This window comes from Mesoplodon bidens, assembly GCF_964165515.1.
Source record: "Mesoplodon bidens genome assembly, chromosome: 10".
NCBI lineage: Eukaryota > Metazoa > Chordata > Mammalia > Artiodactyla > Ziphiidae > Mesoplodon > Mesoplodon bidens.
The window spans coordinates 46,999,188-47,024,051 of record NC_138172.1 but is presented as its reverse complement, the minus strand read 5'-3'; the positions used below and the strand labels follow the sequence as shown (position 1 = coordinate 47,024,051).

Below are 24,864 nucleotides of genomic sequence, written 5' to 3'. Positions count from 1 at the left end.
AATGCTGGCTTCATAGAGTGAGTTAATAGTGTTCCTTCCTCTTAAATTTTTGGGGAAAGTTTGAGAAGAATTGGTACTAGTTTTCCTTTAAATATTGGTAAAATTCACCAGCGAAGGTATCAGGTTCAGGGTTTATCTTTGTCAGGAGATTTTTAGTTACTGATTCAATCTCCTTAATACTTATAGGTCTGTTCTATTCACATTTTCTCTCCCTTCCTGATTTAGTCTTGGTAGGTTTTGTGTTTCTAGGAATTTGTCCATTTCATCTAGGCTACCCAGTTTGTTGGTATACAAGTGTTCATAGTACACACTACAATCCTTTTTATTTCTTTAGAATCAGTAGTAATGTCCCCATTTTCATTTCTGATCATAGTAATTTATGTCTTCTGTCTTTTTTTCTCAGTTCATCTAGTTAAAGATTTGTCCTTTTTTTTTTCTTTTTTGGCTGTGTTTGGTCTTTGTTGCTGTGCGTGGGCTTTCTCTAGTTGCGGCGAGCGGGGGCTACTCCCCACTGTGGTGTGCAGGCCTGTCATTGTCACGGCCTCTCCTGCTGCAGAGCTCGGGCTCCAGGCACGTGGGCTTTAGCAGTTGTGGTGTGCGGGCTCAGAAGCTGTGGCTCGCGGGCTCCAGAGTGCAGGCTCAGTAGTTGTGGTGCATGGACCCAGCTACTCCACAGCATGTGGGACCTTCCTGGGCCAGGGATTGAACCCGTGTCCCCTGCATTGGCAGGTGGATTCTTAACCAGTGTGCCACCAAGGAAGCCCCCAGATTTGTCAATTTTGTTGATGTTTTCAAAGAACCAACTTTTGTTTTAATTTTCTCTATTATCTTTCTTGTCTCTATTTTGTTTATATCTGCTCCAATCTTTTTTATTTTCTTCCTTCTGCTAGCTTTGGGTTTAGATGGCTCTTCTTTTTCTAGTTCTTTAATAGTAAAGTTAGGTTGTTATTTGAGGTCTTTCTCATTTTTAAATATAAGCATGTATAGCTATAAATTCCCCCCTTAGCCATGCTTTCTCTGTGTCCCATAAGTTTTGGTATGCTGTGTTTTGTTTTCATTCATTTCTAAGTATTTTCTAATTTCCCCTGTGGTTTCTTCCTTGACCCACTGGTTGTTTAAGAATGTGTTGTTTGGGCTTCCCTGGTGGCGCAGTGGTTGAGAATCCGACTGCCGATGCAGGGGACACGGGTTCGTGCCCCGGTCCAGGAAGATCCCACATGCCGCAGAGCGGCTAGGCCCATGAGCCATGGCCGCTGAGCCTGCGCGTCTGGAGCGTGTGCTCCACAACGGGAGACGCCACAACAGTAAGAGGCCCGCGTACCGCAAAAAAAAAAAAAAAAAAAAAAAGAATGTGTTGTTTAATTTCCACACATTTGTGAATGCCCCAGTTTTCCTTCTGTTATTGATTTCTAACTTCATCCCATTGTGGTCAGAGGATACTTTTTATGATTTATATCTTTTTAAATCTGTGAGGCTTAATTTATGACCTAACATACGGTCTATCTTGGAAAATGTCCCACATACACTCGGGAACTAAGAGTGTGTTAGTTCTTTACTGCCTGGCTTATATGTAGACTGCATTTTGTAGTCTCCCCTGTCTCTAAGTTATACTGTAGACATGTATTATGGATGCTTTTGCTTGCTTTCCTTGTTGACCTGTATGGCTTTTAGGAGGTGTCTGGAAACCTGAGTGCAGGTACTCATCATTCCTGTTTGTCTGCATTCCAGTTATCTGCATATGTCTTGATATTAATTATTCTGTAGCAGGTTTTTTTTGGACATATGTTCTTTCAATTTGTGGATTAAAGATTACCATGATTTCAGAAACATTTTCTTCAGTTACCTTTGAAGATTTCTTTGGCTGTGTTTTCTCTCTTCTTGTCTTTAGGTATGCCAATTATATATATGTGAATCTTACATATTCTCTGAAATATTTTAAAGTTTTTATGTAATTTTCTTAGCCTTCTTCACCATTTTCTGGCTTTATTTTTTCAGTTTTTCCTTTTTCAGTAGCTTTTATTGACTTTGTATCTCTAGTAGTTTTATTTTTCTCTTACTTTGCTTTTCTAAGCTTCTACCTTCAGCTCTGGTGGGTCTTCCTCTAGTTTTAATTTCAGAGATGTGGCTTGCTTTAATTTCTTTAATTCCTTGAAGAATTCCATAATTTTTCATTGCTTTATGCTGTAATTTTTTTGCTATGTTTCTTCTCTGCCTTTTTTTTTAATGGTCTTCCTTTTTTTCCTTGTATTCTTGCATAGTTCTATGCCAGTTTCTTTGTGGTGTTTACTTATTTTTTAATGAGTCCCTATTTTTTTCAGACCAGCTATTTTGGGAGGAGTTGTGTGTTTTGGGGAGAGGGGATGTTGGGGGCCTCCAGTTGGGAACTGTGGTGGTCAGGAGGTTGGATTTTGCCTGGCAGTGTGCTCTCCTAGAGTTGTCTTAGAGCCTCCATGGAGCCCTGTTTCTTATCAGGAGTTTTTGCTGGGTTTGGCCTTTAGGTCTGTCTTTAGCCAACAAAGACCCACAGCTCCTGAGCTGCTCACCTCCATCCCTGGGTTCCAGCAGGCATCTCTTTTCCCAAGACGGCAGACCCACGCTTTCCTTCCTCCAGCCTCGTGCCTCTTGTCTGGCTGTGGCGTCCGGCAGGGAGCAGACACACTTCAGGGGTCTGCCAGGCGTCCCCTTTGCCTTCATTCTGGGCAAGGGGACAGTGGTTTCCCACCCCTCAGTGTCCAGGAGAACCCTGCCCTCTGCCTGCTGGCCCTGGTTTGCAGGGGCATGGGTGCTCTTAGCTTACGCTGGGCTGAGTTTTAAGGCCACTTTTCAAAGTTTGTGATTTCAGTTTATAGTTTGTTTTGTTTTCTTTTGTTCTGCTTTCATCAAAGGTAGGGTTTCCTTTTCTGCTTCTTGTTTACTTTGTTGTTTTTAATTTGGTGTCATGAACAAGAACAGGGTAGGGGTGTCTTTCTGCCACCATTTGTTACCAGGAGTTACGCATTCTGTTTTAGGCCATTGTTTGGTGCCATTCCAAAATTTCAAATCTTTTTTTAATCTCTTAGTGGGAGGGCATGTTTTCAGACACAGCTGGGCCCTGTATCAGTTAAAAGGCTAAGCCGGCTAAGGCACTGTCCTAGTTGTTAATGTGAGCATCTCCTTTCTTCTTGTTTATCACATTAATCAGACCATCACGTGGAAATCACTGCTTCCACCTGTTAAAGAGTGAGTGTACGCTTTCATCAGACGGGACTCAGGAGCAGCAGTTTCCCAAGTGCTCCCAGTTGCTTCAAAGACATTTTCACTGAACGAAAACCTTGCCGAAAATATGTAAATGGATTTCTCTTGGGTGTGTAGGTAGCCAGTCTGGCGTCCTGAAGCCGTAATAGAAATAACTTTCTTGTGGGCAGGATGAGGCTTTTGTAATCAAGGATCCCTCCTCCCTCCCTTCCTTCTTCTCTCTTTCTTTTTTGCAATAAACATGAAAACAATAAAATCATCTCCATCGGGATCATTTGAAATTTTGTATGCCATCTGAGATAAGAATCAAATTAAAGTTGTAGAAGTCTGGATTTTGAAATTCTGCATTATTCTCTTCCTCTGTGTCTTTGAAAGTGTGATCATAATATTTGATTGAAGAAGGAATGGTATACGCATAAAGTGTGAACTATTTTCGGAGTGCAAATTTTCGAATGAATGAAACAGAGTAATTTAAAATCCTAGATTTTCATGAAGTTAATCCGTAGAATTGGAGCTGGCCAGGGCTTTCATGAGAGACACTCTCCTTTATCTTAGGTTTAAGTTAATTTTACACACAATGATTATAATTTTATTTGTCATAATGTTGTGTTTTGATGGAAAGCTTTCATTAAGTAGAGAGCAGCTTGCGTAGTTGTAAACACGAGCTAGGGGCAGTTGACAGTGCTGTGAGCTCCGCACTTCAGGGCTCCGCTCTCCCATCAAATAGCAAACACGTGGAGAACTAGGAACTGGTTATACGTGTGTCTTAGTCATCAGCGGTCATCTTGAGGGGCATCTCCTTTCCAGTTTTCTGTGTGAACTTCATAACCTCAGACTGCCTTTGCCTGTTGATTCCTAATAGTTAATAGTCATGCAAATAACCTAACGAAAGATTTTCTTTAGAAAGAGGAGTTGATGGAGCAGAGAATTTCTTATGTATTAAATTTATCCTAAGGGATATTATTTAGCTTAGGTAAAAGCTCTGTCTCAAAGTGTCTATCAGATGATTCTGATGTTTTGATTGATGGGATATGGCAATATCATGGTAGGTCTTTAATATTATATTGTTACTCTTTTAGAACATTACAGTAACTACTTCTGAATATCTTCTATATACAAATGGTTAGATTTTTTAGAGTGATCAGATATAATCTGTCTTCTAAAAGTATTTATTGACCTTATGAGAATAATAGAGTGGATGTCAAGTAAATATCATGTAACAGGCTTGTGTATAAGACAGTGAAACCATTGATGTTTGTGTGTGTGTATGTGTCTAGTGCTGGGTACAGCACCATATATCTATATCTGTGTATCTCCACACACACTGTGTTTTGCCACGTACATACTTGCAGTTTTTATGTTAAGCAGTGATGAAAACAATGCAGGAATATGAAAATGTATTTTGAAAACACAGGTATCCCTGAGAAGCAGTTTTTTCCTCTTTAAGACAAGATTGGTCTGTTCACAGCTGAGAGCTAGATGCAGGCGGGCCCTGGGCGGGGTGCTGGGCACAGCAGCGGCTGCAGGGCCAGAGGGACTCTGTCTTCACTGTGTGGCCTCCACTCCCAGTAGGCGCTGATCACCCCTCTGCTGGATTGGAGGCAGCATGACCCACCCCTCCCTGCTGCCCAGAAACGCCGGAAGGAGTTGTGGGAGGGATTTGTGCTTTTACTTTTACGTCATGTTAAACAGACTGTGTTAGTATTGTTATTGCATTATTTAATTTAGAGGGTCCTACTCACAGCCAGGCTACTCTCCCTTAAATTAGATTTTGGTTAGTTTTGCTAATTATTAAATGGCTGTAATAGTTATAACCCTAGTTCTTGACAGCAGGTCATTCAGCATTCTTAAAGGAAGGAATCTTGGTTTGAATTGTTCCTTTCTTTAAATAGACCTGCACAGCATCATATTTTCCTTTGAAGGTAAGGCTCAGGTTAATTACATGCTTCACTGACATGCGAAAGTCGACAGATTGGAAAAAAAAAAAACCCTCTATTTTTAGAAGCTGAAACCAGAACCATGCTTTTGGCATTGATGGTGAAGAGAAGCCCAGTAATTTAGGACTTGTGGTTTTATATTCTTTCTGAGTCCCTCAGTTTGCAGCCTTATGTTTAGAGGTATACAAGTGGCTTTTTATGCTTGTCTGGAGAGTTTTCTATAGCAGAATGGAGTCATTTCTTTAAAAAGAGCTTAGAAATAGTAAAATAATAATTTAGATGTTATAAGTCAGTTCAAAGTTCAGAAACTTTATACAGTCGTTGAAAAGGATAGTAATAGAAGAAAGAATAAGGTACAGCTCTGCATCCCTAAAGAAGAGCTAAGAATCAGAACCGGTGTGGGTGATTGACTTTCACTCAAGTTAGGTACAAAAAAACCCACTGAAACACTTTAGAATAAGTCATGTACCACAATGTTCATGGCAGCACTATTTACAATAGCCAGGACACAGAAGCAACCTAAGTGTCCATTGACAAATGAATGGATAAAGAAGATGTGGCACATATGTACAATGGAATATTATTCAGCCATAAAAAGAAACGAAATTAAGTTATTTGTAGTGAGGTGGATGGACCTAGAGTCTGTCATACAGAGTGAAATAAGTCAGAAAGAGGAAAACAAATACCATATGCTAACACATATATGGAATCTAAAAAAAAATGGTTCTGATGAACCTAGGGGCAGGACAGGAATAAAGACACAGATGTAGAGAGTGGACTTGAGGACACGGGGAGGGGGAAGGGTAAGCTGGGACGAAGTGAGAGAGTGGCGTGGACATATATACTCTACCAAATGTAAAATAGATAGCTAGTGGGAAGCAGCTGCGTCACACAGAGAGATCAGCTCGGTGCTTTGTGTCCACCTAGAGGGGTGGGATAGGGAGGGTGGGAGGGAGACGCAAGAGGGAGGGGATATGGGGATATATGTATGCATATGGCTGATTCACTTTGTTATACAGCAGAGACTAACACACCATTGTAAAGCAATTCTACTCCAGTAAAGATGGTAAAAAATATATTAAAAATGGACTTGACAGCACCAGAGGCCGATATAACTTAAACCATCACCTTTCTACCCGGGTTGTTGATATTTTGAGTACGTACCTTTTTCAGTTACTGAGAAGGGGGATATTATCACAACCCTAGATTTTTAAGACTGTTTTCCTCTGTATAACTTACGCATGAGATATAGTTGTAAGAAGAACCATCTATTAAGAATCCATTTTTTTTGGGCTTCCCTGGTGGCGCAGTGGTTGGGAGTCCGCCTGCCGATGCAGGGGACGCGGGTTCGTGCCCCGGTCTGGGAGGATCCCATGTGCTGCAGAGTGGCTGGGCCCGTGAGCTGTGGCCGTTGGGCCTGCGCATCCGGAGCCTGTGCTCCGCAACGGGAGAGGCCACAACAGTGAGGGGCCCCCCGTACTGCAAAAAAAAAAAAAAAAAAAAAAAAAAAAAAGAATCCATTTTTTTTGAGATCCACACTTTTTCCCGAGTATTTTCAAAATCAGTTTTATCTTTTCTAATGTGATAAGAAAGGCCTACATTCACAAACAGCAAATATCAAAATCAGAAAAAAGTCCTGCTTTCAGCAACCGTTTGGTATGATTTTAACACCTGTGCACATATCTGAGAGAGACGAACACATTTAACGGAAGACAGTATCCTCTAGTGATAATGTTGATAATTTTTCCTACTGTTAGTATCAGATACCTCCTCTTTATTAGCCTTTTTTCATTTCTAACAAGTTAGGTTTTCTTTTAAATTGCTCTGAAGATTTTATAATAGGGCATCTGTCCTGAGAATACCATCTCTCTTTGTTATATGCAGTATTTGTACATCCAATACTTAAATCATGTTTCTCTTCTACGCTGCAGATATTTATTTGCCATCCTCATTGAAGGCCCTACTGCCTGATATGCTCATCACTTGTCTTTGGGAACAAGGTAGATAGGAGATAAGGAAGGCAGCCCTCAGAAGAGATGAGCTGATTAAAACAGCTGCTAGGAACTTGCGTGGAAAGTGCTCCATCTCCCCCAATATGGCACAGGGCATGCATTTGAGTTCTCCAGGAACTGAACACATTTCCTCTTAAAGACCTGAAGACCAGTGAGTCATTCTGAATAATTATGGATGAGAGAATGCCCTGTTTTCATTTATCATTAGGGGATATTGTCTTTGGTTAAGTTTGTTTGTCTCTCTGTAACCAACCTGGGTTCTTGGACTCTTCAATCAATAGAAATTGTGAAGAAGCCAGATGAAATTCAGGGACGGCTTTATTGGGACTCATGCTGCAGCACAAGGGAACTAAAACAAGTAACAGGTGCCATTGCTTGTTCCTGAGGGGTGGGGGTGGGGGGAAGTACAAGGTGGTCCCTTAAATAGGTTGAGGCTGGGGGCGGATTGGTGGGTCAGGCTGAAGGTGTGGCTTAGGTTGTCTGCCCAGCCGCTTGGTGGTGCTGTGTGCAGGGGGCATGTGCAGTACTCTGCTTTTGCTCCCAACTCCTCAGAAGTGGCAGTTGGTTTGTGGCCTTTTTGAATCTTATTTTTCATAATTTGCCCCAACGGCGCTTGGCCTGCATAAGGCAGTTTTTAGTCCCTTATAATTTCTTCATATTCTGTTGCTGGAGGAGACATTTGTCCAGGTGCAAACACTCCTATAAAGTGTCCCAGGTCCCAGCCTGTCTCATCTCCCAGGTATGTGCACAAGTGTTAAAATCATACCAAACGATTGCTGAAAGCTGCAAGTCTTTTTTTATTTTGATATTTGCTGTTTGTGAATGTAAGCCTTTGTTAGCAGATTAGAAAAGGTAAAAATGATTTTGAAAGTACTCAGGATCAGTAACAATGAAAGGAACTGAACTTTCTCTTACCTTCACTGTAGTGAGAGGACAGATTGGTAAAATTTTTTCTAGAGGCTGTTTTGTAATATGTGTCCAAGCTTAAGATACATGTGCTCTGCTCTTGGAGCTAGAAATTCTACTTCTAAGTGTATGTACCAAGGAAATAGTTGACAGGTGGGGAAAGTTATATGTATAAGAATTTTAACATTATTTATAATAGTGAAAAAAGGAAACAAGTATTTTTCAATAGAGGATTAGTTAAATTATAGCACTTCATACAAGGGAATATTATGACGCCGTGAAAAATGTCATTCATGTTCTATTTATATTGTCATTGAAAAATATTCATCATATACTACTACTACATGAGAAGATTACAGAGTGATGTGTAGAGAATGACCCCTTTTGTTTCTAAAATAAATACTTATGGATGTATATTTTGAAGTCTTATACACTAAATTGCTATTTACAGTGGTTATGTTTTTGTGGAAGGGAGAGAATAACAAGGGCCTCTCTAAATTCTAACCTGTGCCTTTCTGTAAGGTTTAAAATTTTACATCGACTTGTATTGCTTTCATAGCCAAAGGAAATAGTAAAGATATTTACATTCTGAAGAACAGAAGAATACACACCTTGGGAGCAGGCAGGATAGCGTTGATCTCCGTGTAGACCTTCTCTCTTCCTGGGGAGTTTGGGTAGCATTTGATGAAGCATATCATGAACAATCTCAAACCCGTCTCGCCTGTTCCTTCCGCAGTGAGGAGGCTGCTCACATCTGGCATCGTGATTCAGGTGTTTCCACTGCATGACAACGAAGCCCTGAAGAAGCTAGAGGACACCTGGTATACTCGGTTTACCTTAAAGTATCAGCCCATAGGTATGTGTCAGCGCCTGCTCTCTTAGAGAAGAGGAAGATGCAACAGTGGTGGTATCCCTCTTGGGTAGATACTTAATGCTGTGCTGGGCAGGGCTCACCAGCTGCATGTGGGCAAAAAATTGGTGAGGGGGATAGAGGGGTTACATGACCTATTTGTTCATTTTATTTCTGATACCATTTTAGATGAACTGAATTACAGGCTGTTATTAAATTTCACCAACGATACAGGCAATCCAGAGTGGCCTTCATGAGTACGTGTCAGATTTGTTGTAGAACATACTTTATAAGAATCTAGTTTGACTGTGAATATTTTGTGTTTGAAAATTTCTTTCTTTAGAGCTAATCAGTGGGCCAAGCTGAGTTCATTCTTAGTGGCAGACTAGCAGGCCTAAACATCTTTTGAGGTAGTTTATAAGGATTTTGGTGTGCATTACTGGAACTGTGCATTTTCTCTGAAGACACTTAGAAGAATAACCATTAATTTATTTGGTGTGTGTTGAACTTTACTCTGTGTAAACTTCTGTCAATATGGATGTTCAAGTTTTTTTGGTTCAGTTATGTCTTTTAAGCATAAGGATTATATTTAAGATGGTAGTTTTCACCATAAACATTACCATCAGTTTTTCTTTAAAGGACATTGCCTTTTTCACTTTGTTTAAAGGAATTCCTCTCAAATTTTCTTTTAATTTCCATTTCTGAAAACAATTATTATAATATTGTAACAGTGAACATAAATCATTTTTTTTTCTTTTTTTTCTTTTTATTTATTTTTCTTTTTTTTTTATTAGTTTCTGCTTTATAACAAAGTGAATCAGTCATACATATACATCTGTTCCCACATCCCTTCCCTCATGCATCTCCCTCCCTCCCACCCTCCCCATCCCACCCCTCCAGGCGGTCACAAAGCACCGAGCTGATCTCCCTGTGCTCTGCGGCTGCTTCCCACTAGCTATCTACCTTACGTTTGGTAGTGTATATATGTCCATGCCTCTCTTTCGCTTTGTCACAGCTTACCCTTCCCCCTCCCCATATCCACAAGTCCATTCTCAAGTAGGTCTGTGTCTTTATTCCCGTTTTACCCCTAGGTTCTTCATGACATTTTTTTTTTAAAATTCCGTATATATGTGTTAGCATACGGTATTTGTCTTTCTCTTTCTGACTTACTTCACTCTGTATGACAGACTCTAGGTCTATCCACCTCATTACAAATAGCTCAGTTTCGTTTCTTTTTATGGCTGAGTAATATTCCATTGTATATATGTGCCACATCTTCTTTATCCCATAAATCATTTTTAAGGTCAAATTTTGAAATTGCATTTTGAATTTTTTCTTATATTCTTTGAAAGGAAAAATGTTTGTTTTTGATAGTTCCAGGTGATGTAATAGTCATTTTATGTTACACTTAGGACATTTTTTCACCTTGTTTAGCATTTAGGTGGCAATACATTTAAATATTGCCTCTAGGTCTTGTGAGTGACTGTATCCAGGAGCTACTTCTTAGAAAGTGAGGGGGAAAAAGTGAGTTGATGGTGAAGGCTGAGCATGGGTGTGATAGTGGTTTAGAGGCCTCTGGGAGTGCTGGGACTGAAGATAGTAGCTGGGGCTCAGTAAAATTTTGAACTTCCCCCTGAGATCAAAAGAGAGAGGTGTGGGCTTCCCTGGTGGCGCAGTGGTTGAGAGTCCGCCTGCCGATGCAGGGGACACGGGTTCGTGCCCTGGTCTGGGAAGACCCCACATGCCGCAGAGCGGCTGGGCCCGTGAGCCATGGCCACTGAGCTTGCGCGTCAGGAGCCTGTGCTCCACAATGGGAGAGGCCACAACAGTGAGAGGCCCGCGTACCACAAAAAAAAAAAAAAGAGAGAGAGAGGTGGTCTGATGTGGAGCCCAGGACCATGAGTGGCTTTTTTTTTTTTTTTTTTTTAATCTTTTAACCTGATTCTGATTTGAGGTTACCTCATCATACCCACTGTTTGAACATGCTCCTGAGTTAGTAGAAGAATTAAGGATAGGGGAAAATAGTATCCCTGTTTACTGTAAACCATCCACATAGACTGATCTGACACATTATCTTAAAAAAAAAAAAAAAGAAAAAAACACAATGTTTTAACTTCATGTAATTAACCAAGAAATACTAACTCTAACTATTACACCTCCCTCACCCCCTGCATCCCACCTTGGTCCCAGTGCAAGATGCTTTTACAGTCTAGGCAGTCACCCATGTAGATGTGGCCGGCAAAGGACACGGTGTTCATGACCTCGTTTGGGTTAGCTAGCTGATGTTGCTTGGCCCTTCTTCTGCCCAGTGCATTTATCTATATGAAAGTATAGATAAATGTATTCCATGTATTCTAAAAGTTAATGTGTAGAACATTGTTTTGTGCTTTTGAATAATTTTTCTTCAGTGTATTGAAAAGGTTGCCATGACATATTGGTGAAAGTTTACAGCTTTGAGTAGGGGGGGCAGGATACTATGGATGAGGAGTCTTCTTTGAAAGTAACCTCTATAACTCTAGTATTAAAGTGAGAGAAAAGTGGGGAGCATAAAGTAAACCCCCAAAATTAAGCTGGTTCATTGGCCACTGCTGAATTTGAACTAGGGCCTTGGAGACTGAGGATGATCCCGAGGTGAGTTTTTCCTTGTGAAGAAGGCATCCACCAGATGAGAAGGTGAAGAGAAGCAGACCTAAAGCAGCCCCAGCAGCTGTGGCCTGAGCCCTGAGCTGGGGGAAGTGTCAGGCTGATTGCTATAGAGACAAGCGAGGTCTTTGTACTTCATGGAGGATGGATTTACCATCACACACTGATTGGGAAACAAGGGTTTTAAATGATCCCCACTTAAGTACAAAAGTGAATAAGCTTACTTGAAATGATGTTTTAAAAAAATCAAGTCTTTGCCAGTCGGGACTTAAGGTCTTTTTTTTCCTTTCGTTGTAGATAGTATTCGTGGCTACTTTGGAGAAACAATCGCTCTTTACTTTGGATTTTTGGAATATTTCACTTTTGCCTTAATCCCTGTGGCGGTCCTTGGGCTACCTTACTACCTGTTTGTGTGGGAAAACTATGACAAGTACGTGGTCTTCGCCTCATTCAACCTGATCTGGTCCACAGTGATCCTGGAAGTGTGGAAGCGTGGCTGTGCCAGTATGACCTACAGGTGGGGGACCCTGGTCATGAAGAGACAGTTTGAGGAGCCCCGGCCGGGATATCACGGGGTCCTGGGCATCAATTCCGTCACCGGCAGGGAGGAACCACTGTACCCCAGCTACAAGAGACAGTTGCGCATTTACCTGGTCTCCCTGCCGTTCGTGTGCCTCTGTCTCTATTTCTCTCTGTTTGTCATGATGATTTACTTTGACATGGAGGCCTGGGCCTTGGATCTACATGAAAACAGCGGGTCCGAGTGGACCAGTATCTTGTTGTATGTGCCCAGCATCATCTATGCCATCGTGATTGAGATCATGAACCGCCTCTATCGATATGCTGCCGAGTTTTTAACTTCATGGGGTAAGACTCAGTGCTTTGAATTTATGTCTCATTTGCCTATAAGAAATATTGCTTCGATCATAGGATTCATGTAACTGCTACCTTGCAAAGAAGATAGATGTTGCTCTGGGCTCATTCTAGAGACATAAGGAAAAGTCATCGGCTCTGGGAGCTCTGATGATCTCCAGGTCACAGTTCTCACAGCGCTCATTTATTGTTAGTTACCATGTTCTAGGTGCCCTGCTAAGCACTTTATCCATTGTTCCTCATTTTCACCTGCTCAGGACACCATGAAATAGAAGTTATTTCACAGTTTTATGGCTAAAGATACTGAGAATTAACAAAGTTTAGACAACAAATGGTAGAGCCAGGCTAGTCCAACCTGTGCTCCTAATACTATATTGTGTTTTATGCTAAGGATAAAATCAGTTGAATTATCTCCACAATACTCTGGCTGAAAGAACTATGTCTGGGATCTGAAAACCAGTTGTGTAGTTGTGTGGGGCCTGCCATTGAACTCAGTGAAGGCAGGTGTTCTTGTCTGTCTCTGTAGTAAAAGAGGGACTTGGTTATAGTTTTAAAAAGGTCTTGATGGGCCATTCACTCATTAATTTATTCATTCAAACAAATAAATAGGCTATATTAAGCCCTAGGAAGAAGTCTAGACCTTAACTTCATGGACCAGAAAGGTATTTTAAATTCTTTTTATTAGTCATGTAACAACAGCTACCATTTATTGAGTACTTTCCTTGAGCTGATGCTGAGGTTCGGTAGTATTTCTAATCCTGTCGGTGACCCTGGGAGGGGGGTGGTGTCAGCCCTGTTTTGTAGGCAAGGAGGCTGAGTGTCAGGAAGTTAAGTGACTTGCCCAAGGTGAGATAGTGGCTGAGTTGAGGTTCAAATCCAGGTCAGCCTAACATTGCCTCTCTGTGCAAGGTGATACTTCTGTTCAGAATCTTCCTTTTTTGTCTTTTTGCCCTGCTGTCTTGGGACCTGCACAATGTCTCCTTTTCTTAGGGTGGAAATTTGAGTTTCCTTTTAAGTTAATCCTTATAAACTTTATTTATTGCCCTACTCTTTAGAGATTGCTCTCAGTTTTACTATTACCGCTGATACAGGGTCTTTTTCTGGTATCTGTGGGATCATTTGCCAACACTTACAACATTTCTTTATTGCAGTAATATTTAAAAAATAATTTCGGACCACGGTGCTATTGCAGTATCTTGAAAAATGTGTCTTAAATTTAGTTTCTTTTTTGTTTGATGTTCTTGGTGGTAAGCAGTAGCCTGGCACGTTTACTGACTGAGGCTCTGTTTTTGAACATCTCTGTCCTCAGCACAAGTCTCACTTTACTTCATGACAATGCTCCCATTCTGCTTTCTTACCTGAGAGACATTACCTCTCCTTTTTATTATTTTAGAGAATCACAGATTGGAATCTGCCTACCAGAATCACCTAATTCTGAAAGTGTTAGTGGTAAGTAGATCTTTTATATACAAGTCCATTGTACTTTTGAAACTAACACAAACTACTTAATATTTAGGAGTATAAATATGAAGACTTGATTCTGATATAAGGTATCAGGTAGTTAATATACTGTCCAAGTAGGCAAGGACCATTAATGTGTGTTTACATAAGCGTTCAACAGTCTTATTACAAATGTGCACATGGTATAAGACTTTAAATGTAGAAATTAGTATTATAGCCAATTTCCAATTATTTAAAAAAACTACTTTATAGACACGTTTCTATTATTTTCCTTTTGGTGACTTGGGTTTGAATGTTTCATTATTCAACAATCCTTCCAGTTATCCACCTTCTGTTTAGTGATGGAGCATTAAATTATTATTTTTTAAAAATTTTGTCTAAGAAATTTCCAAAGTCCAAGAGGTTCCCAGCATGTTTTGAAGAGTAGGAGGAAAGGGATGGAGGGAAGGTACTGTGTAACCTGCTTGCAGTTTGCGTAAAAGCACACACATTATGCCTCTTCCCACCATTATTAGAAATAACAAAGAGGTACCAGCCTGAAATCACTTTGTTTATCCGGAGATTACCTCAGCTGACTGTAACATAGCTGAGAATCAAGAAAGAGTGCATAAGGAGTCCTCTGAACTATCCACTGGAATTGATTTAACCCAGTCCATGTACTTTACTCCCAGGCCCTCGCTTAGAAAGAGCCTTTGTTCCAGCTGTAGAAGTCATTCTGAGAAGCTTATTTATCTCGTTTTTCCATCCTTAAAAGATGAAAAACCACCATTAGGAAGGTGATTAGGTTTCTGGAAGTAGGTAAATTTATAGAGGCAAGAGCCGGGAAGGAAATGGAAAACCTCTCATAAATAGGTAATGAGAATTCAACAATTTCAGCAATTTGGACATGAGAAAAGGGGCAAGCGGCCATCCATATCTAAAGAGGCTCCAAAGGCCTCACTCTAGCCGTGTAAAATAATTTATATTCAAAATGTTGGTGCTGAGTCAGCAAGGATGCTCCGTTCTGTGTTCTCTGTGTGAGAAAACAAGCAGGGGAATGTGTAATGCATTAAAAGCTTCATTCAAAAAGATCCCAATATGGAGCTTTTGCCCTTAGAGGTAAAACACTCCATTTGTCTTAAAGAATTTAGTTATTTCTAAGACTTGATTATTCTCTGATGCTGCCAGATACAGTGTCAGGTGACTGTCTTGTAAAGATACTCATCCCTTAGAGTCTGTTCATCTTCCACTGTGTGTGCTAGGTCTCTCCCTTTTCAATCTTGTGCGGAGAGCGTTTCTCAGCCTTCGAGCTTTTGCTTTTCAACTTCTACTCTAACTCAGCACCCCCATCCCTACCCCTACCTCCCCCTACCCTGTGGCCACATTGTGTTACTGCTCATTCTCTCCAGTGACTCCCCCTTCCCTCACTAATGAAGTGCTCTTACTGCGCACAGAGCAGTCTTTTGTCTTGGAAAGTGATGCTGCACAGGAGGAAGTAGCCAGCATGCGGCTGGGGGACAGGAAGGAAACCCATCAGTCCTGGGGGCAATTGCAGGCTCTTGAGCAGGGGAACTACTTGAAGAAAGGGCACCTGCTGTGGTGGGATCTCCACCCCACTCCCTGCACCCCTACCACTGAACCATGTGTCTGGGCAGGGCAGTCTCAGGCCCATGGTGACAAAGATGCTGCCCCCGGGCCAGGCTGGTTGTTCTGGCTGATCTCTCTTGCTAGTGCCCCTCGGCTACCTAGGTGTCTCTCTGGGGGGAGGGGGGATCTCAGGTCCCTTGGCACAGAGAGACTTCCAGGGCTGGACTGCTTGTTGGGGCAGGGCCCTCCTTTCTGGTGCTGCCTGGCCACCCCACCCGCTATCTTTCCGTGGGGCAGGGGAGTGGCAGGGCGGAAGGGAAGGAGAGCACATCCCCTCGCAGCTTATTGTTAGTGGGGGTCCTCGTCAGTCTCCCTGTTAGTGCTGCTGGGCTTGCCTGTTGTCAGGACTCCTATTCTGGGCGGGGTGGGCAGGAATGTGCCTCCCTGCTGCCTGGGTTACTAGGTTGGGGGTGGGAGATGCTGGGCCTTGGACTCTCTTTTGTAAGAAAGTAGTGGGGACATAAGATGCGCTGGTGCTGTGTTGTTCCTTCAGCCCTGGGGTCCCAAACCTGATCTTCTTCCTCTTAGCACCTTTCAGAGTTCTCCTTTGGTTGCCTCTCGCGATATTTCGAGTTCATAGATGTGCTTAGCGAGGGGGAGTAGGAGAAACACGTCCAGGCCACCTTGTCTGGACCGGAAGTCCCTCATTACATTTTGTAAATGCGATGTTTATAGTTGTAATGAAGTACTGTGATGCAGTATTAAATATTGCTATCTTTTTTTGTTTTGGCAGTTCAACTTTTTAAATTGCTTTGCCTCACTCTTCTACATTGCCTTTGTCCTGAGGGATATGAAGCTTTTGCGTCAGGTGAGTGAAAAACAGAAAGGTATCAATTTTTTAGGTTTTAGAGGTGGTTTCCTATATTCAGGTAATGTAATTGTCTTCCCATTACTATCTTTATAAATAAAATTATTAAATTTTTTGTACTTCTAAGCCCAATTTTAAATAAACAACCATTAGCAATTGTGTATTATGCTCAACTGGAAAGAAATTTGTTGAAGCTAACCAACTTGCAAAATAAATCATGTAGAGCACAAAATCAAATATAGAGTTCATATCAAAGCTTGTAAAAGCAATTTTAACAGCAAAATGTATTCATTAATTGAACTTCTGTGTGTGTCTCAGGTAATGGTATAACCTTAAATAGTTCTTTCACATTTCTTTTATTTTTTAAATTTAATTTAATTTTATTATTTTTGGCTGCATTGGGTCTTCATTGCTGTGTGCGGACTTTCTCTAGTTGTGGTGAGTGGAGGCTACTCTTCGTAGCAGCACGTGGGCTTCTCATTGCGGTGGCCTCTTGTTGCAGAGCACAGGCTCTAGGCATGCAGGCTTCAGTAGTTGCAGCACGTGGGCTCAGTAGTTGCGACACTCGGACCCTAGAGTGTGTGGGTTTCAGTAGTTGTGGCGCACGGGCTCAGTAGTTGTGTCTCTCTGGCTCTAGAGCGCAGGCTCAGTAGTTGTGGCGCACCGGCTTAGTTGCTCCGCGGCATGTGGGATCTTCCCAGCCCAGGGGAGATGGGGTCAAATGTGATCCGTGTCCCCTGCATTGGTAGGCGATTCTTAACCACTGTGCAACCAGGGAACTCCCACACATTTCATTTTTAAATTAATAAGTTGTTAAACTTTAGAGACCGGCAGATCCTATGCACTGCTGTATCGTTTCTGAAATGTTTAAGAAAGATGACATATTTTGTTGTGTTACCATTTCTGGATCACATGATAATAGTGAATAATAAATTATTGCTTTCTAATTTCTCTTTTTAATACTTGAGCCAACTACCAGTAAGGGGTCTTCCTTCCTGGTTTTAATATACTGTGATTGTTAGTGAGCAGAATCTCAAAGCCTAGGCTTCTGAATCTTTATATGAGAGCTTGGGATCATTTTTCAAGGAATTTAAAAATTTGTATAACAGAGAAAGTTAAAAGATTTTGTAGTTACGGTTCTAAGAGCTTGCATAAAAGTAAAATTAAATATTGTGTTCTTAGTATTTAAAAAATTATTTTTGAAAATACTACATTTGAAATCGATAGGTTAGATGTACCTACCTTTTCCAATCCCACCATTATTGTATTAGTGGGGTATGACTCCTCATTTCTTATACTTTAGAGAGTCTCCTTTATTTAACAGGGGACAGGGGGATGGGGGAAGTCTCTTTAAAACATAGAATTTTAGGGCTTCCCTGGTGGTGCAGTGGTTGAGAGTCTGCCTGCCGATGCAGGGGACACGGGTTCGTGCCCCGGTCCGGGGGGATCCCACATGCCGCGGAGCGGCTGGGCCCGTGGGCCATGGCCGCTGGGCCTGCACGTCCGGAGCCTGTGCTCTACAATGGGAGAGGCCACAGCAGTGAGAGGCCCGCGTACTGCAAAAAAAAACATAGAATTTTAATATCAGCTAAGGTAGTTTGTGATGGAAACGCTGATACCTATCTGGGGAAAGTGGAAATTGACACAGTACCTCTGGAAACTACTTGGGCAACTTTGCCAAGAACGTTAATCCATCCCTAGTAAATCATCAGAGGTGGGGCGAAGATTCATGTACGTAGGTAAGGGGCAGCATTTATAATAGTTGGGGTGGGGAATAATACTTACATTCAACAATAGTGCATGAGCTAAGTAAAAAAGAATTATTCATGACATGGGAAAGTGCTCACAATATAGTAAGTGAGAAAAGAAATCTACAAAGCTGTTTATATATAGGATGATTCTACTTTTATTTTTACATATGATTATAAAGAAATATTTAGGGGACTTCCCTGGTGGTGCAGTGGTCAGGAATCCGCCTGCCAATGCAGGGGACACGGGTTCGATCCCTGGTCCGGGAAGATCCCACATGCCGCGGAGCAACTAAGCCCGTGCACCACAACTACTGAGCCTGCGCTCTAGAGCCCGCGAGCCACAACTACTGAAGCCCGCACGCCTAGAGCCCGTGCTCCGCAGCAAGAGAAGCCACTGCAGCCAGAAGCCCATGCACTGCAACGAAGAGTAGCCCCCCACTCGCCTGAACTAGAGAAGGCCTGCGCACAACAACAAAGACCCAATGCAGCCAAAAAATAAATAAATTAACTAAAAAATATATTTAGAATGTTAGTGGTTCTGACATGGTTGTGGAATTAAGGGTGACTTTTTTTCTATCTTTTAAGTTTTTCTACAGTGAGGGAGGATATATTAATTTTATAATAATAAGTTGTGGCTAAACTTTTTCAAAGTTGGTGACATCATTTAGACTCACATGTTGCAGCCAGGATGAGATAATAAAAAACAAAATTTCAAGTTAATTTGTTCTCCTACCGACTCATAACAAGTTTTTTATTATAATCTTATTTGTATTATAATCTTTTTGTATTTTAGTCTGTCTTTCCTGTGAAAAAAACAATAAATTAAAAACATCATTCTAACACCTAGCTTTTCCAATTCTAGTTTTTATAACATAATAGTATACTATTTGTTGAAGATTCTTTTTTTTTTACTGCATAATTATACACATGCTTTGGTTTTGTTAAGCCACATTGCCAAATATCATTTATGTGCTTCTCTTTAGAGCTTGGCTACTCTCCTGATTACCTCCCAGATCTTTAACCAAATTGTAGAATCTCTTCTTCCTTACTGGCTCCAAAAGAAGCAGCATGTGAAGGTAAAGAAGAAGATGCAGGCTTTAAAGGCAGACATCGATGCTACATTATATGAACAGGTCGTTCTGGAAAAGGAAATGGGAACTTACTTGGTAAGTTTGAATATTGCTGAATTAAACATTGATTGAAAGTGAATAGCAGTCATGTCCAGACTGTATACAACAAATAAGTAACCACTCATTGTCTCAGGTGTGGCTATTTTGTAAGTGCTTTCCAGCCAGTTTCCTTACCATGAACTACTTTAAAGTTAAAAAGATGGAACTGTGTATCAAAATGCTGCTATGTTGAACCGGAAATTATGTCTAACATCCAAAGGATGAGTCCAGTGAATTTTCAGACTGTTCTGCTGAGGGTGGTGGGAATGTTTCATAGACAAGGGAGAGGTGAGATGGCCGTGGAGCCATTGTTTGCTCTGGACACTTTAAACTCAAAGAAAAAATGGAAGCCCTTCGTTAAAAATGGAATGCCAATCTGAAGATTAATTTATAATATAGTTTAAGTTACTTAGTGCTGTAGTAAATATAAAATAGTTCTTTTAAGACAGAGAATTTCTGAATTATTTTTAGGAACTCCAAGTAGGTCATTGGAGGTTCTTAAACCTAAACATGTATTCAGCAAATGTTTACTGAGCTCTGACTACATTCAGTATATCTCTTTTGAGGGGGTCAGGTGTTGGGGTCATATTTGCTTTAGGTCATTGTTTCTTATATCCTGCCCCTTCCTTCTGGGTGTGATATTCTTCTTAGTGAAATAGATCATTTAGTGAGGGTCCATTATTGTTAAACTTTCATAGTCTTGGTTTTCATCACGAATGAATGAGTCTCCTGATTACTGAATTTCTTGGCTGACTTTCATAGTTTTTCTTGTATGCCTAAGAATTTTAGTTTGTATGTTTATCTTGAGCAGGAGTTTATTCTCTCTCTCTCTCTCCCTGCTCGCTTCTCTGTCTTATTTTTGCAGTCCCCCCTGCCCCACCCCCTAGTCCAGAACCAGGAGTTTGTAGCCCAGAGCTCGCATCCCATCTTGTGATGATGGTGGAGATTCTGCAGAGCCAGCAGGTAGCATGCTGTTGACCCAAGCTGTAGTTCCAGGGCAGCAGCTGTGGCTTTTTTCAGGCCCCTTCAAGGATAGGGGACCACTGTTCTCACCCGTGGTTTTGCTCAAACAGCCTGCCTCCAGATACACGCTAGAAGAGTGGTGTGCCTTTGGTTCCCCTGCCTGAAGGATTCAGATCCTGGCCACCGTGGCCAGCCTGTGGACGGAAGCCTGGCCAGGCTTCTGATTACTATCTTGCACTTTGTTCCATTTCTCGCTTGGGCAGCTGATTTTTTTGTTTTTGAGTGATGATATTCTTTTGATTAAAATAAACATGTGTACTGGCATCTTCTATTATTGCTGTGTTTGGGGGAGAAGAAGATTCAGAGTATAAACTTACAGCATATCTTGACCAGCAGCACTTTTTATGTTTATACATGAAGTATCAGAGAAACACACACACAGGCAGTTAAGAGTTAAAGAAAATAGCACTTGGGCACAATGTGCAGCCGCCTTGTCTGCGTTGGTCGAGTGCTGGCTTACCGTGGGTTACAAGTCAGTCTAATTCACATGGTGTCAGAATCCTTTCCTCGCTTGTTCTGGGGGGTAGTATTTTGGGCCATATTTATTTTTTCCCTTCATTTTCTCACAGAAACTAAACCACCATTCTTTCCCCCGAGTTCTTTATTCCGTCCCCTCTCTCATTGCCCCAGGCCCACCTGGAGCTCCCATGTTTCCTGCTTCCCCCTTCTCCCCTTCCTGTTTCAAACCAAGCAAACCTCTCACGTCCTCTGCTATTTTTGTCCTGTCTCTTTGCTGCCCCTGCCAATTTCTTGAAATAATTCTTCTCCATATTGTCATCTCTACGTCCCTCTTCTCTACCCACTCTCAGCTCTTATTTTTCTCTGAATCGTTTGGGCAGACAGCATCGTCCCCTAAAGTGACCAGAGCCAAGCTCGCAGTCTTCTCCAGACCAGTTCCTCCCCCTTTCCTCAGGCTCAGTGAATGGTACACAGTAATACAGACAATATGCCCTTCTCAAAGCTGTTTTAATTCATCTAAGAACTGTATGCTGGCAAGGTGACAAAATCTTACATCTTACCTTTTTGGTATTTCATGATATCCGATAATACGTTTATGAAGGAAGGTAAGGCAGGCACTGCTTTTCTAATAGTAGGCAGTTGAAGCTCTGTGTTATTTTTTAAATTTATTAATTTTATTTATTTGTATTTGGCTGGGTTGGGTCTTCATTGCTGTGCACAGGCTTTCTCTAGTTGCGGCGAGCGGGAGCTACTGTTCGTTGTGGTGTGTGGGCTTCTCATTGCGGTGGCTTCTCTTGTTGCAGAGCACAGGCTCTAGGTGTGCGGGCTCAGCAGTTGTGGCTCGCGGGCTCTAGAGTGCAGGCTCAGTAGTTGTGGCGCACAGGCTTAGTCGCTCCACGGCATGTGGGATCTTCCTGGACCAGGGCTCGAACCCGTGTCCCCTGCGTTAGTAGGCGTGTTCTTAACCACGGTGCCACCAGGAAGTCCGAAGCTCTGTGTTATTAATCACCTGGTGACTAAATCAGAAACAAGATTCAAGACTTTGCTTTTCTCTTCAGAGTCTATTATTCAGCACGGGCTCTCTGATATGAAGTTAAGGAAATAGTAAATTAATTTCTCTCGCAGGCCCTGGGTCTGTGTGTGAATGCTGGGGTTAACAGTGAGTGCCTCTCCTTAGTAACTTAACTTGCTTGCGGGGCCCCGTGTTATCTGTTTTTCCCTCCTCATCTCCTACAAGTTCCTCCTTTACTCTCTTTGTGGAAATGACATCAGGTATTTTCTATTTCAACTCTCCCCATATATTTGGAAAGGGGGAGATGCTTTGGGGGCACCTTTGTTCTAGATCGTCGTTTGCTATGCACTCATCCTTCCCTCCGGGCATATTTTTCTCCTCACTGAAGCCAATGAGCTTAAAATTGTATTTGCTGTAATCTCATCCTGAGTGCTATATATGAATCTAAAACAATGTTGCCAAGCTTTGGGGAAAAGCAGTTTGAGACTTAAAAATCTTGATTCTAAAAAGTCATACTTGCTTACTTACTGTAGAAAACTTGGAAAACGTAGGACAGAGTATAAAGAAAAAGACATTCTCCATAACGTCTCCACCAGGGGTGATCCACTGGGGTCTCCCGACCCTGTTCCTCCAGCCACAGGGCCAGGGCTGTATAGCCCCTCTGATCTCACTGTGCACTGCCGTTCCGTTCCTGGGAACAGTTCACGTGCAGCTGCATAGCTGCGTGAGGCTGAATTTTCATGATCAGTATTTCAACTAGAACAGCATGTTGCCACACAGCAAATGAGCTGCCCTCTAGTGAGCTAGACGTTGACGAGGTTTGCCAAAAACGTAATTGAGCGCCACTCTCTGCACTAGACATTTTTTGTTTTGGAAAACATAATGATTTTTCAAACAATATTTTATTAATGTTAATATACTTTTTAATATTGAAATGAATCAATGAGAAATATTTTTTAAGTTCTGAGTTTTAATTTCTAACACAGTAAATAACACTAGGTATAATAACTCCCATGAACAAAAAGTCTTCGGTGCCGTCAGTGATTTTAAAGAGTTTAGGGCTTTGGAGACCTGAAAGTTTGAAAACTGCAGATCTAGAATAATTCCCACTCGTTTTTGTTTTTCAGAGCATTAACTTTCGTGAAGTGGACTTGTCCCATTTGTTACTCCCTAACATTCAAGTTCAGCAGTTTTGGAGGTATACCTCCATTGTACCCTATCAGGAGGCATTGATGGCAGGTTGACCCTTGTGTGGGGCTGCCTTGTTAGAACACGTGATTGACTGGGTGACAGTTTGCAAAGGTTCTTTTTCACTTTGTGTTGAATAGGTTATATGTGGTAGATTCTTTGAGACTATCCTATTCCCTATAAATGGTAGCTCTTTAAAAATAGTTTCTAATCGTTTGTTGCTGGCATATAGGAATGCTGTTGGTTTTTGTATTTTTTATCCAGAAACTCTGCTGAATTATCCGTTTTTTTGGATTTTATTAGGTTTTCTATGTAGACAGTTATTTCACCTACAAATGAATAATGGCTAGGGATTTCCCTGGTGGTCCAGTGGTTAAGACTCTGTGCTTCCACTGCAGGGGGCGTGGATTCAACCCCTGGTCGGAGAACTAAGATCTTGCATGCTACGTGGTGTGGCCAAAAAAGGCTTTTTTTTTTTTTTTTTTTTTTTTTTTTGTGGTACGCGGGCCTCTCACTGTTGTGGTCTCTCCCGTTGCGGAGCACAGGCTCCGGATGCGCAGGCTCAGCGGCCATGGCTCACGGGCCCAGCTGCTCCACGGCATGTGGGATCCTCCCGGACTGGGGCACGAACCCGTGTCCCCTGCATCAGCAGGCGGACTCTCAACCACTGCGCTACCAGGGAAGCCCCAAAAAAGGCTATTTTTTAATTTTAATTTTATTGAAGTTTAGTTGATCTACAATGTTCTGTTAATCTCTGCTGTATAGCAAGGTGATTCAGTTATATATATATATTTTTTTCATATTCTTTTCCATTATGGTTTATCACAGGGTATTGAATATAGTTCCCTATGCCACACAGTAGGACCTTGTTTATCCATCCTACATGTAATAGTTTGCGCCTGCTAATCCCAAACTCTCAGTCCTTCCCTTCCCCACCCACCTCACTAATGGCCATTTTGTTTCTTCCTGCAGTCCTTAGACTTTTTATTATTTATTTATTTGGCTCACTAATATGTTCAATACGATTTGGACGGAAGTAGTTATAACAGGAATCTTTATCTTGTTCCTGATTTTTTTTTTTCTAACCGTTGAGTATTATGTTTGTTCCGTGTTTTTGGTAGGTAACTTTTTATCAGTTTAATAATGTTTTTTTTCTCTTCCTTATTTGGGAATAGTTTTTATTGTGGATGATGTTGAAATTTATCAAAAAATATTTTTTTTGCTTCTGTTGTGATCATCATGTTATCTCCTTTAATTAATATTTTCATTTATATTTGTAAGTTTCCTAATGGAACACCATGTTTGCATTTAAATGATTAACTTCACTTGTTCAATATTTTTTAATCTACACTGTTATGTTGAATATGCTAATATTTTGTTTAGGGTTTGTGCCATTTGCTAGTAATTTTCCTTTCTCAGTCACTGGCATAGGGTCCCTGTGTTATTTGTCATGCAAACTCTGTTGCTAATGCAGAGCCTGGCATTCAGCGGGTGCTCAGTGTAATGTTGCATAAAGAACAGTTTTAGGAAAAGAGCAGCCCAGCCCCTGCTGTCTGTGTGCCGCTTGTTGCCCTCATCCTGTACTACTCAGCATGCGGAACTCTGAGACGTGATGTTTCTCCAGGGATGGTGCGAGGGGCCAGTGGGATGGATCCCCTAGAGCCTGAAACTTTGTGTTCATAAATTCTTAGAATTGTCTTAGTAAGTTGGTGTTTTCTAACTTGCAACCAATGGGGTAGAGTGTCTTGTTTAATGTGTTTTTTAGTATGTGATTGTTTACTTTGTTAAAATTGCATTTTTTTCCTTCTTGCTGTTGGATTACGTCCCTGGTTTGCTGAATTGACTGACCCCAAAGTGCTCAGAAGTGTGAAAGTACTGATAGAATTACCATGTAAATCCTACACGCCGAATC

The 24,864-nt window shown here is 41.4% G+C and overlaps 1 protein-coding gene across 1 annotated transcript in view; it reads left to right on the top strand.

Moving 5' to 3' along the window:
• ANO10 (anoctamin 10) overlaps positions 1–24,864 on the top strand; it is a 242,559-nt gene that overhangs the window by 27,901 nt on the left and 189,794 nt on the right. Inside the window, exons 5-9 of the mRNA XM_081246957.1 lie at positions 8,826–8,945; positions 11,880–12,449; positions 13,849–13,904; positions 16,276–16,350; positions 19,085–19,267. Of these exons, the coding sequence (XP_081103083.1) occupies positions 8,826–8,945; positions 11,880–12,449; positions 13,849–13,904; positions 16,276–16,350; positions 19,085–19,267 (1,004 nt within the window). The remainder of the gene's footprint in view (positions 1–8,825; positions 8,946–11,879; positions 12,450–13,848; positions 13,905–16,275; positions 16,351–19,084; positions 19,268–24,864) is intronic.